The 13,246-nt window shown below is 44.2% G+C and overlaps 1 protein-coding gene across 4 annotated transcripts in view; it reads left to right on the forward strand.

The window, feature by feature from the left end:
- The window catches only part of zfhx4 (zinc finger homeobox 4), a 103,301-nt gene that overhangs the window by 33,549 nt on the left and 56,506 nt on the right, over nucleotides 1-13,246 (forward strand). For all 4 annotated transcript variants that reach the window (XM_036558161.1, XM_036558159.1, XM_036558160.1 and 1 more), the window contains exons 2-3: nucleotides 1-842; nucleotides 1,886-2,388. The exon at nucleotides 1-842 is cut by the window's left edge and continues 1,773 nt beyond it. In XM_036558161.1, the coding sequence (XP_036414054.1) occupies nucleotides 1-842; nucleotides 1,886-2,388 (1,345 nt within the window). The remainder of the gene's footprint in view (nucleotides 843-1,885; nucleotides 2,389-13,246) is intronic.

Below are 13,246 nucleotides of genomic sequence, written 5' to 3' on the forward strand. Positions count from 1 at the left end.
GAGCCCGGGCCCTCTGCACCAGCATGCCGCCACGCCTGGAACGCCTGGGACACCAGGACCTGCAGAGGGTTCTCCAGGCAGCGGCATTGAGTGCCCCAAATGTGACACAGTCCTGGGTTCCTCACGCTCCCTTGGCGGCCACATGACCATGATGCACTCGCGCAATTCCTGCAAGACACTCAAGTGCCCCAAGTGCAACTGGCACTACAAGTACCAGCAGACCCTGGATGCCCACATGAAGGAGAAGCACCCTGAGTCAGGTGGCTCGTGCGTCTATTGCCGCACGGGGCAGGCCCACCCACGTCTAGCCCGGGGTGAGAGCTACACATGTGGCTACAAGCCTTTCCGTTGCGAGGTGTGCAACTACTCCACCACCACCAAAGGCAACCTCAGCATCCACATGCAGTCAGACAAGCACCTCAACAATGTGCAGAACCTTCAGAACGGCGGCCCAGAGCCTGTCTATAACCACTCAGCGCCTGTCTCTGCGGCCAGTGTGGGTAACTGTGGCGTGCCCTCGCCCTCCAAGCCCAAGCAGAAACCAACTTGGCGCTGTGAGGTGTGTGACTACGAGACCAACGTAGCGCGCAACCTGCGCATCCACATGACCAGTGAGAAGCACATGCACAACATGATGCTCCTGCAACAGAACATGAAGCAGATCCAGCACAACCTCCATCTGGGCTTGGCGCCAGCCGAGGCTGAGCTCTACCAGTACTATCTGGCCCAGAACATTGGCCTAACCGGCATGAAGCCGGAGAACCATTCGGACCCGCAATTGATGATCAACCCATTCCAGATGGACCCCAGTGCTGCAGCTGCTGCTCTGGCTCCTGGGTTTGGTGTGTAGATTTTTGTCTTCATGTTTGTTTTTCTTTGTCTATCTCTTTCTCTCCTCTCTCACTGTCCTTCCCCTCTCTTTCCCTCTCTCACTGCCTGCCTTCGTCACTCCTCCAATTATTGTATCCTTCTTCCGACCTGGTCCTTGATTAAAAAAATGATTATGAGCTGCCACATGGGAATTATTCTTAATCTCTCATTCTTAATTTTCTTAAGTCATCTTAATCCTTCTCCACCCCACCATCCCCCCTGGAATCTTTGACAGTGACCCGGCAGAAGCTTTCTTTGTTTTTTATGCCCACTTTGTCCGCAGGTCATGACAGAGCTTATGCGGTCTCTGCATTCTCAGTACTGAAAACAAATGTCCTTCTGCATGTCTGTACCTTAACATTTAGTAGGAGTTGACACATGTATATTAGCCTGTCAAGAACTATTGTCAGAATGCATCCACTGATATTTTGGGTCGAGGAGATTGCTAACATTTGTACCACGTCTCAAAGCGATGTAATTATTGACTTTGCAGTTTGTAATATTTTTGTCCAGCATGTGGAGAACTGATCTAGCCCACTTGTAAAAACGTGAGGAGATCAAAGGAATAAATTACAATTACGCGAATGTAAGACGATCTGCTTTTTGTTCAGGGCTCACACTGTGGCAGGGGCTCTTTTGTATTGATCAACTTTCATGTCTTTAGAAGAGGGAAAAAAACAGTACAAACTCAGGAACGACATGCCCGGTAGGAGTAATTAAAGCTATCTGATGAGGGAGTTTAGAAGTTGAAAGGGATGATTGTAATTGATCCTGATTCAATCCTATTACAGCTTTTTATAGTTAAGGCTTTATAGAAGCCATACTCCTTACTGAGGCTTTATTTTATCAAATCCTTTTGTGTGGGTGCCCTACACTGGTTTCTCTCAGCTGTGTTTTAATTTCATTTAATAAAAAAAAAACCTTTTTCTCCTCCCTACCTCTGTCTACCTCTGTCTCTGCCACCCCCCACCTTCTCTCTTTCTCTCTCTCTGTATCTGTCTCTCTCTCCCTGCAGTAAATAATGAGCTACAGGCGGAGCTGCGTCTCGCGAGTGGTCAGCTAATGGGTGATGACCTGTCCGTCCTCTCTGCTGGGGAGCTGTCGCCTTGCATCAGCGACCCGCTGCTGAAGCTCTTCCAGTGTGCGGTGTGCAACAAATTCACCTCGGACAGCCTGGAGGCCCTGAGCGCCCACGTGGCAGCCGAGCGCCTGCTCCCGGAGGACGAGTGGAGGGCCGTGATGGGCGACGTCTACCAGTGCAAGCTGTGCAACTACAACACCCAGCTCAAGGCCAACTTCCAGCTTCACTGCAAGACCGACAAGCACATGCAGAAGTACCAGCTGGTGGCCCACATCAAGGAGGGCGGCAAGGCCAACCAGTGGCGCCTCAAGTGTATTGCCATCGGCAACCCCGTGCACCTGAAGTGCAATGCCTGTGACTACTACAGCAACAGCGTGGAGAAGCTGCGGCTGCATACCACCAACCAGAGGCACGAGGCAGCGCTCAAGCTCTACAAGGTCAGGGCCTTTCACCCTTATCTGATACCGTACTGTGTCTGTGTGCATGCCTGTGTGTGTGTATCCGTGTGTACACCCAACCCACACTATACGCTGTAAGACTGATTTGTCGAATGTAAAACTGAGTGTGTACATTATCCTTCTCCATTACACCCTTTAATGTACCCAAGGTAAATGGACAATGGCTAGTGCAGTGGCCTGAGACAGAGAGCTGATTCAGTGCCTGTGGTCGAGGGCAGGTAAATACAGGCTATTTGTTTTCCAGCACCTTTGTTTTTATGATGTCAAATGTCATTAGCCGAGCTGTAAATTTGATTTGGCCCTCCACGGTCACCCTTTCCCACTCTCCCCTCTCTCTTTCCTGTAAAGACGCTGCAGGCAGCCTATTTACATGATGCCTTTCGAAAATCAAACTTAATTGAATTTCTTGTCAGAAATATCAATACTCGGGCATTGAGGTGGGCTGATATTTGGTATTTGGTTGTTTTCTGGATCCCTTACCTCACCGAAAATCTGCCTCGTCACCTCCGAGTAAGGGCTACACTCAGGAGTAAACAGCATGTAAGCAGGTGACTAATTGCGGGTATGTGTAGGTGCGGGCATGTGTGAAAAGTCTCTGTGTAGAAGGCTGACGTTGTAAACAGGTGACAGAGTCATGATTATTTTCAGAGCCTTGTGGACTTTGCTGTGTTTTGAGAGGCTGTATGAATCACTCAGATGTCTGAATATTCTCCTGGTGAGTTGTGGGTTCATATCTTGCTGCTGCGTTCCAGGCCTGGGGAAGGATAGCTGATACACACAGCACACGGTGAGGAGGGCTTGGGGGGGGGTTGGAGAGGTTTGTCTGGGCCTCGGCCACTGTAGTCTCATCCTTCGCTTAAGTGCTTTCGGGTGTTGACTTACTGGCCTGGTGTGATTGCCTGAAACAATAATACTGACATCCTGAAATCATAGACCCACATCACATCCCAGACTCATTAGTGGACTTTTCTGGATAAACTGTATTAACTTAATGAGGATCTATTGACCAGCCTCAGTCACTTTTGGCAAAGGGTGCGCGTAAGCCAGCCTTGGCTGTATATTTAGAAAAGTTAATTTAGCAACTGACAATGGCTAGACTGCATACGGAATTGGCAGGTCTGTAATCGTAATAATGAAATACGATTTTATTACCCTGACTCAGAATGAAGGTAGTAACCTCTCTGAGGGGCCTTTTAGCAGGCTAGAACAAAAAAAAGGAAGAAATGAAATGCACAAAGAGGCCTTCCAAGAATATTCATTTAACCATTTTCTTCCTTTTTAAGCCTGCCTAAAAAGAAAGGGAAAAGTTGGGTTGTGGGGGTGGGGGGGGTGGGGGTCTGAGCAACTTTATAACGTTATTCATGCATTCACACAGCAATAGTGATGTGGCGTTAGTAACTGAACAACAAAGAGCAAATCCTCCAACGAGTGAAGTCAGCGTGAGCCAAATGAAGGCCTGAAAAAGAATCGCATGTGGAATTTTGAGGCCTGGCATTAAAGACCCTGTCCATGGGAATGTTTTGAAATCCTTAGCAGTTTAAAACTTTTTTTTTCTCCTTTTTTTTGGGAGAGCTCAGCTAATTCTTTAAGCAAACAAAAAAGGATTCCATGGCAACAAAGAGCATTTGAGATCATGTTGGAAGACAAGTAGACTGAAGATTAGGAGGTGAGAAAGGCCTAGCTTAGCCATAATCTCAATAGCCTGTGGTTGTTGCTGCATGCAGAGACATGGCTGTGGGTGCAGTTTGTATGGATGAAAGTTTGTTTGTACACTCGCGTGTGTGAGTGGGTCACTGCTTATTTAGGCTTTCTTTCTTTTTTCCTTTTTTTTGTTTTTTGATTGGCATTAAATTCACCCAGATGTTGTCTTGTTCACTCGCCCAGTCTGCCTATGAAAGGCTCCCACCTGCCCGCCCAGTTCATACTAAAAAGGAATTGCACTCTTATATTTTTGAAATGAAATCTAATATATAATGATGTGGTAAAACAATGGCAGTCTCTGCGTGGTGAAAGCATAGTCAGTAATACCTTTTTAACCCATACAAACCTGTACAATGATGCACAATGAAAATAGCAGGTGGCTGTTGTGTGGATATGTGGGATTAAAACGGTGCCATGCTTTTTGGGCTCATGTGTCGGCAAATCCAACAGCAAGCATGACAAAGGCCGCTCTTTCTTTGACATTTGAAAATAAGTAGTTTAATCCAAAGGGAAACAATGAAGCAACTTCATCAAAGCTTTATTTTGGCAGGCCTAATCAGGGATACAGCCTAATGCGAAGATATGAAAGCGAATAAGCCCAAAAAAAAACGCTCAAGTATTTCAGCAGCTCCCTTTTTTATCTGACAGCGTTCGGCAGAACGGCCATTAAACGGCGCTTTTGATGGAGAGAGAGCAGCGTCCATTTTGACAAGGACAGGGCGAAGGGTTCGTCCTGCACTCCTCCCCGCCTCATCTCTTCCTGCCCCTACCTTTTTACGCTGGGAGGGGAAATCTGTTTTACAGATGCAGCCTTTTAATGCGTTTGGCAGGGATCAGACTACTTCACTCATAGACATATGGTAGTAAAGTTTGAAAAAAAAGGAAAGAATGAAAAGAGAGATTTCTTTATTTGACCAGAAAAACACCTCTTCTTTTATGTTTAAAGGTGAAAGGCCCATGGGATTGGGTAGTTTGGCCGGGCACACAAAAGAACAAAGTGTTGATGACCTTTCCATATGGCCCTGGAATACAGAATATCTTTATGGCTGAGAAATGATTGAAGATACAAACAAAACGCATATTCAGTATTTTATTACTGCTTTGTACGTTTAGAATTTTTCTGAGGGGAATTTGCTTCGTAGGATTTTCAAAAGGAAAAAAAACAGATTACTTTAACAGTTGAACCCTTTTTATCCAAGTGCACAGCAGGTAAATGCAAAACGTAGAGTATCTGTAGAAGGTAGAGGCAGTGGGATTCTCACAGGCTGTGGGAAAGCACTGCTGTAGAGCACGATTTTTTTTTAACACGTCTATTAAAAATAGATGTAATGTTGCATACTGAAAACTGGCCTCCGTTAGTGTTTGGATTTAGCTTATAATGGTGATATATAGTCGCGATATAATTATTAATAATAAACACTCAAATAAATGCAGATGTGGGATGGTGTAAATCTGTCAAGGCCATTCAAAGGCAGGGTAACGCTCGGTTAGGAAATGACAGGAAATATGTGTTGCTCCAAAGAGAGGATTTGCGCTGGGCATTTGGGTCATTTAAAGCCAAGAATGTTCATGGTCAGTGTGTCAGAAAAGCCTGAGCGGAGAAAGTCAAATACCAAACCGCACCTGTTCATCAGCTGGTCCCCTTTTACTCACCACCCTGTTCTCTTTATCTCTGCCTAGTTCTCTCTCTCTCTCCTTCTGTGGATATTGTGTGGAGCATCTGGATGTCTAGGGGTGTACAATATAACAATAAGTTGTGGTTATCATGATAAATTATAAGTTGGAAAATAAGTTGAAACAGACAAAGCAGTGCTATGTTAAAAAATACTATCAAAAACTATGAATAGAGTGATTTGTATTCACCGTTTTACATACTGCGCTGCATTAAATCCAAATAAACCAGAGTAATTACGCTCTCTTTATAATCAAACATGCAATTTAATTTTTTTAAGTGTTGACAATATCCACAATATGCTCAGAAAAGTATATTGTGACATATTGTGAGGTAATTCATCATGATAACAATAAATATTGTCGTATTGCCGAGCTCTACTGCGTAATAACTGTACCTTTTTGGACATCAGCCCGTTATGACATCATCTTATTTCTTTAATAGATTTTTACCATTTGTTTGGTCTGTCTTAAATAACTACTGCTCGCTTTACATATATTTTTTCATATCACCCACCCTTAGGGATACCCACTGTATGTATCCCCTGCCTGCTAGTCAGAAGGTATGAACTGCTTAATTACAGCACCCAGCCCCACCTTCCCAGGGCATCCGTCATCAGTCAAGCAGAATGCTCTGTCTGTCTGGAGCCCACCGCATTATTTCTGTATTTGTATTTTTTCTTCTCTTTCTCTCTCCCTCCTCTCCTCTTCCACCTCCCCTTTCTCTCTCTCTCTCTCTCTCTCTCCCTGTTTGAAGCCACAGGGGCTCAGGCACGTATAATGCTCATCTTTCTGGTGGAGGCAGGCAGGGAGATGGAGTGGGGCAGCTTCGCTGGGGCCACTGGCTCTCCACAGCTTGTCCCCGGGGGAGCGGCAGATAGCCCATCTCATTATCCATGATACGGATGGCAACACCATTGGTCGGGGCAGGGAAATGAGAGGGGAAATTAAAAGAGGAGAGAGCGTGTGGAGGAGGGAGGGGTGTGGAGGGAGAGAGAGAGGGAGGAAGAGAGGGAGAGAAAGAGGAGAGTGGAAATTCAGATTCATCAAAAGAAACCCCCGTTTTACCCTCCCATTTTTTGGCAATTTTTCCCTTTCCTGCAGATTTTTTTTATCCGGCAGGGCAGTACATATCCTACCCATTTTTTTCCCCTAAAATCAAGATGGCCGCCAGTTGATAGGCACGTTATTAAGTCTGTGCAGTTATAGCTCACTCATTACTGAAGGTCAGCCCCACACCCCTCTCATTTGAAAATCAAATGCCCCATATATATGCAGCTCTAATTATTGGACTGTCATTTCACCCGGTGTGATTGCCAAATGGACAGGAGATTGAGTTGAGTGTATTTGCATAAAAAGTCATTGTGCATAGTCCATAGCAGGCACAGGGCCCTATTTCAGACCCTTCCTATATCATCATCGTCCTGCGCTTCACCCCTATAGACCCTTCCGTGCTGAGGAGAACCTCCAGTGCTTTAAAAAGGCAGCAGTTTGATAACTACATCTCCTTTTGACAGCCTGTCAATAGCAAACTGATATTTTTGGTCAGCGCACTCTTACTCTTGATATATTTTTACTGGCCAAAAGGAGAGAAGAAGAAAGAAGGTGCTGCACATACTGCACTTCTCAAAGCAGAATGAAAGAGGGAAACGATGAGTGTACAGATATAATTGGAATGTGAGCAAGATGGAAGATTGCTGAGTGTTTTTTTTTCAAGCTATGTCCTGCTCAATGGTAGACAAGGGTGGAATTTGGTCAGTTTAGCCTGGTCATCCACGAGTAGGCCTGCTGGCCAGGACATAAGCACAGAAGATATTTTAAATAAAAGTAAATTATGGATCCCAAAACCTGATTGAATTAGCCATGATAAGGTAACACATCTCTTTACATACAGCATCTTTTAGAGCCCAGAGGCTTTAGCATTAGCTAGAAAACAGTTGTTAGCATAGCTGGTTATATTAATTTATTTTTATTTTATGAGACAGAAGAGCAAAATAGCAAATGTAGCCTCATGAAAGACACTGTGTCTAACAATTATGTCTGAAAACTGCTGGCAACTTCATATGGATGATCAATACAAGCATTCAGAATGTTTGGACAACAGTAACACTTCACTAAAGGGCAGCATTCGTAAAGCTACATGGCACCTACATAAGACGTTAATGACAATGAACATAAACCTGTATAGACATTTATAAGGGTTATTACAACAAGCATTCATTGTCCTAACATTTACTGAGTAGAAATGACAGCAAAATTGACAAAAGCAGACTTTGCAGAATAAGACTTGAAATGTTTATGTAGGTTTATGTCAGTTCTTATGAAAGGCTTCTGTAGGTGTCATGTAGCCTTGCGAGTGCTGCCTTTCGGTAATGTGTTACCAATACAACTCGTATATTATAGATTTGTTATATTGGTTAATGGTAAAAAGCTCTTTGTCAACAAATTGCGGATGAGGTTGTGCCTGTTGTAAAATGTTGTGGTGACCACTGTTGTAGCACATTGCAGTCAATCATACGATCCTAGAGAAGGCGCACAACCTTGCAAACTACACTAGCGTGTTTTGCTTACTGCTTGCATGCATAAACCGCATGTCTGCACTCCCTCCGCCTGGTGGACCGGGCAGATTATTCAAATGCTCTCGTCTTTCACCTGCACAGGGGATTACAATGGGTATCTGTCAGGGGAGGGCCGTGCAGGGGGGGAAGGCATAATTAAAGCATAAAGACAGACAAGTGTGGCTGCAAACACAAAGCCGGGGCTTCAGCCAGGGCCTGCTGCTGTTAGTAATCCTCATAGATATTAATAGGAATTTCTCCCATCGTACCTAAACCCCTTCATATGACCCCCTCCCCTCCCTGCACCCGAAAGCAGATGGTCATCTCCACGCTCAGAGGGGCCATGGGTTTTGGTCCGGCGGGTGTTGATTGACAACACTAGCTGCTCAGCGCTTAATTGAAGCCCACCTCTCCCTCCTCTCTCACTGTGTTTCCGGTGCAGTGTAGGGGTGGGGGGGTCGGTGATGGGGGAACCCTATTTGGGGATGCTCTGATATTAATAACCAGATGTGATCTTCCTGCTGGCCTCGGGTCAGCTAGGCCGGCCAGGTCAGCCCATTTGTCTGTGTGCAGCCACTGTGAAGGCTATTGAGGCTGACAGGTATGGGAGCAGGGGGAGACGGGGGTGTTACATAGACTTCCACGGCACCAAAAGGGAGCGTCACACTGCCGCGAACAAAGAGTGGCAGAAGTTTGTCATTTTTTTTTCTTCTTTCTTTCTTTTTTTCTATCTCCCCCCTCCACCCGGTTCATTTCTCATGGGATTTGGGCCCGGCTTAACAAAGGATGACTCATCAAGCTCTGATAAGGCCAGCCCTGGAAGGAGTTGAATTGCAATAATATGATACTCTTGTTAAAAAAAGCAGACTGGAGGTAATTGGCTTTGTTTTAACTCTCTAGACACACAGATAGAGCAAACGTAGGAGTCTGCCTGCAAAGCATTATTGGACGATAAATGTATGCCTCGACATCACCGATTCCCCAGAGCTCCTCCCTGCGTTACAGTTTTGACTTTTTTGGCATATGGTCACCTTTTCTTGCCCAGATGTTTCACTTGAGCGTACACATCTAACTAGCGCACATACCTATTTGTGAAATAATTCTCAAAAGATGATGAAGCCATTCAATTATTGTATGGAACCGAACGTGTGCGAAAATTATTAGGATATGGATCAATATTGATATCATCTAATAGCACCATCACCCAAAACCGTATAGTCAAAGCAGAACTGCATTCTTTGGAGGTGATTTTTTGCGCACATTAGCGTAAAGGAAAGCTAGAAAGCATTCCTCCGGTAATTGATTTTAAACATTAGGTGCTCACTGAATAGATGAGTGGTGTGTGATATTCGATTACAGAGCAAAGAACTCATTTAACCTCCTGTTCTTCCCCAGCCAGGATTTCCAACACAATACGATTTACCTCCCTTAGGTTCAGCAGGATTAGACCGCTACTAGTAATCCTTAATGCTTTGAAATAGACCTGATAGAAGTCCCGACTCACTTGTTTGGGATTACGCTCATGAGTTTTCAGCACATTTAGTTAAATTAACCCCTTGAATTATCGTTTTTTCATAAGTGTTGGAATTGCTTAAAAGCATTCTGTGGCAGCCAGATGGCCAAAGCCAACATTAATACTTTGCATTAGTGTTAGAATTAAAAGTCTTTTTTTCTGAATGTGCATTGTTTTCCTCTCCTGCTCTGCCAGGGCCTTGTTGTAGAGATGACTGATAGCAGGATATTCTGGCTAAAGGTGCTGTGTTTTGGATGTAGTTTCAGGACCTTTGAGTTCCATTAGGACGTTTGATTACAACTATCCACATATTCCAACCCTCAGATAAGCCACTGTAGCATGAGGCGTTGCCGAGGCAGTCATGATGTGATGTGAAGTGATAATGTCTGTTCTGACGCATTTCTTAATGTCATTTGAATGTTATATTTGAGTCATTTATTGAGTGACTGATTGATTCGATCACCTCAATAAAACAGATTCAGTCCTTGTGCGTAAGATGGGTGATTTCCAAATGAGGTGCACTTGACGTGTTTACCAACGGTTAGAGTAAGAGATCAGTATGTCAGGCCTGGCCTATAGTGTGGTGGTTATGTTATCACCAACTATTTGTGTACCAGGAAAGCATTTACCAAATACACAGATCCCTACCTCATGTTTTGATGATTCTGTAGGTGCTATAATATTGGCCTTGTTTCCTCACACTGGGCACCATTTGTAAGTTGGTGCGTGGTGTAAATTTGCTCCTGCTATAAATATCATCAGGTTCAACGTATAGAAGCATTTAGAATTTTACCATTAATTAAAATTCCAGCAGTCGTATACCAGCAGCACTACAATGCCTTGTGTAGCTGTGAATCACTAAAGGAACATGGCTGATGTCCCTCCAGAAGAACGCCTGTTTCCACCGTGGCAGTTCTATGAATCCAGACAATATTTTATTACGTGGAATCTGAGGCGAGGATGGAGAACTGACTTGTCTCTGCCATTCGTTGGTGGGGAACAAAGGAAAACATTTCAGTAATCTTCGGAGTGGCCAGTGGTATGTTGAGTGGACCTTGGTATGCAGACTATGGCTAAACCTTTTCAACAAAAAACAATGTCCTTCCTTTTATGGGCCATGACTGCATAAACTGTGGTCTGAAGCTTTAGCAGTATTGGTCGTATCGGCTTACTTTGTCACACTCTGAAAATAGATCTGAAACTTCGGCATGAATTGATATGTTTTTGCATGTTTGAAGTCGTCTTTAAAGTGGGCACTTGGCGTTGTTTGTGCGTTGCCTGTCAAAAATTTGGTGACACCTAATTTTTCAAAATGCCTTTAATAGAAAAGCAGTCAAAAACTGTTTTGTGTTAACAAATTCTTTGCAGGTATTTTTCTCTTCCTTAAATGAAAAGAAATATAGGCAGTGTGTGTCTTTGTGTGTGTGTGAATGTGTGTATGTGTGGATGATGGGCTCTGTGTGCGTCTGTGTGTCCATGTCGGTCTGTGTGCTTTGTTGCTATTTGCCTGGGCCCTCTTGAGAAAGCAAAGGTTAAAAGCGTCTCCTGTAGCTTCTCATAGAGAATATGCAAAGCTCTGCCTAAGAGGCGCTTTCATTGAGGACTGAGAGGAGTAAAGGAGGAGAAACGGCTCTTTAAACGTGTTCCCCCCTCCGCATCCTGATGCCGCTCTCCCCTCCCTCCCTCCATCCTTCCATCCTCTAATAGGATGCAAATCAGGGACCCACCTCCACGCTGTTGTCAGAGGGGAAAAGGCAGATGGGACATGAAAGGCTTCAGTGTTTAAAAGCATGAATAGGGAGAAGCACCAGGCCTGGGCCAGGGCTTGCCTTGCAGCCTTATCAGATATGTGAGGTGGGAGATTGCCTCATCTTTGCAGCGGCTCCTTGTTGTGAAGGAGAGATGCAGGGCCATGAGACAAAGCATCACAGTGCCACGCTGTCCAGACGATGGGTGTAATTCTCTGACATCATGAAGATTCAAGTTGATTACAATTCTACAGGAAACGTTTCATGAAGTCTCAACTTTTTCCATGGTTTGATTACAGTTAGGCATGCAGGAAAAAACACATTTTCCCTCCTGATACTGATACCTGATCCTCAACTATCTGCCAGTACTGATACCGATTATGACTCTCCCTAACCTAATTACTCAATAGGTTCTGATATTTATACCATTCTTCTTGTGCAATGATCATTTTTACTACTGCTTGTCTCAAACATGAAATAATCTCTCACTACTAACATGTTGCTTCATTTAGATAAGCTCTGTTTACTGGCATGCATGGAAATCATCAGTCAGTAGTGAGCCTTAGTCCTGAATTGCTTCATGGTGTCAGTTTTCTCAATTGCATTCTCAAAATGCATACATTCATCAGCGTAGTTACATTTCCTATATTAAAGATTTTCAGTGCTTACTGCAATTGCTTCAAATTGAAAATTCCCACCAGAAATGGCATCAGCGCGGCCTCAATGCATGGTATTGAGAGTATGTCATGTCGTGTGAGATGTGAAGGACTATCTGCAGTTTGAATAAACAAATGCTCCAGCTTTTCCCTGTCTGAATTGCACCTTCTTCATGTTGCCGTTGCGGTTATTAGTTTATAGATGCCGAGTGTACAGCTCTGGTCAACCAGCTATTGTGAAACGTCCTTGTTTCTGTTCCTGGCATAAAGACTGAGTGAGTGTAGCCATATGAAAGAGGCAAGCTGGCCAAATAATTTGCCCTTTCTGAGCGATTTGTGCAGAGCTAGATGAGGAAGTCAAGTCCGTGCTGATCTGGCTGAACTTGTGAAAAAAAAAAAAAAAGAAACGCTCGGATAAATTAAATCATGGAAAGAAGAGGCTGAAGTGCAGAGGCGCTGGAGCCTCTGGACTTCTTCACTTCCTGCCGAAGACAAGCAAAGCTTTTAAGGGTAATGGTGAGGTCAGCGGATTTAATGGGAAATAAGTGTCCAGGCGACAGATTTTAAATCACCATAATATAAATACACCTCCATTTTCATTGGGAGTTTGCTTTCTTTTAAGGCAATTTGAAGAGCGGACGAGCACTCGTGTCTGTCTTTGCGGTGGGAAGGATTAGCAGAGTGAAGATTAAGCACTACTTCTTAATCTTCCGTATCAACTATTGAGGCGAGAGGTGATATGCAGATGTAATTCCCCGGCGCTCCTGCTTACACGTTTAAGCCTGGTTATTCCTCATGGAAAGGCAAGAGTTTCATCTTGTGGCACATCAACAGCAAGGGGATTCCATTACATTATTCTTCGCTGTGAATTAGATTTTTAGAATATGGGGCCTCTTTTGCATTTTAGGAATGTACATAATGCATATATAAGCATAATCCTGCTTTAAAATGAGCACGAATCTTACTAACACCTTGAGATGCCATCAGTGA

Source organism: Colossoma macropomum, unplaced genomic scaffold (assembly GCF_904425465.1).
Source record: "Colossoma macropomum unplaced genomic scaffold, Colossoma_macropomum, whole genome shotgun sequence".
In the NCBI taxonomy this organism is placed as follows: Eukaryota; Metazoa; Chordata; class Actinopteri; order Characiformes; family Serrasalmidae; genus Colossoma; species Colossoma macropomum.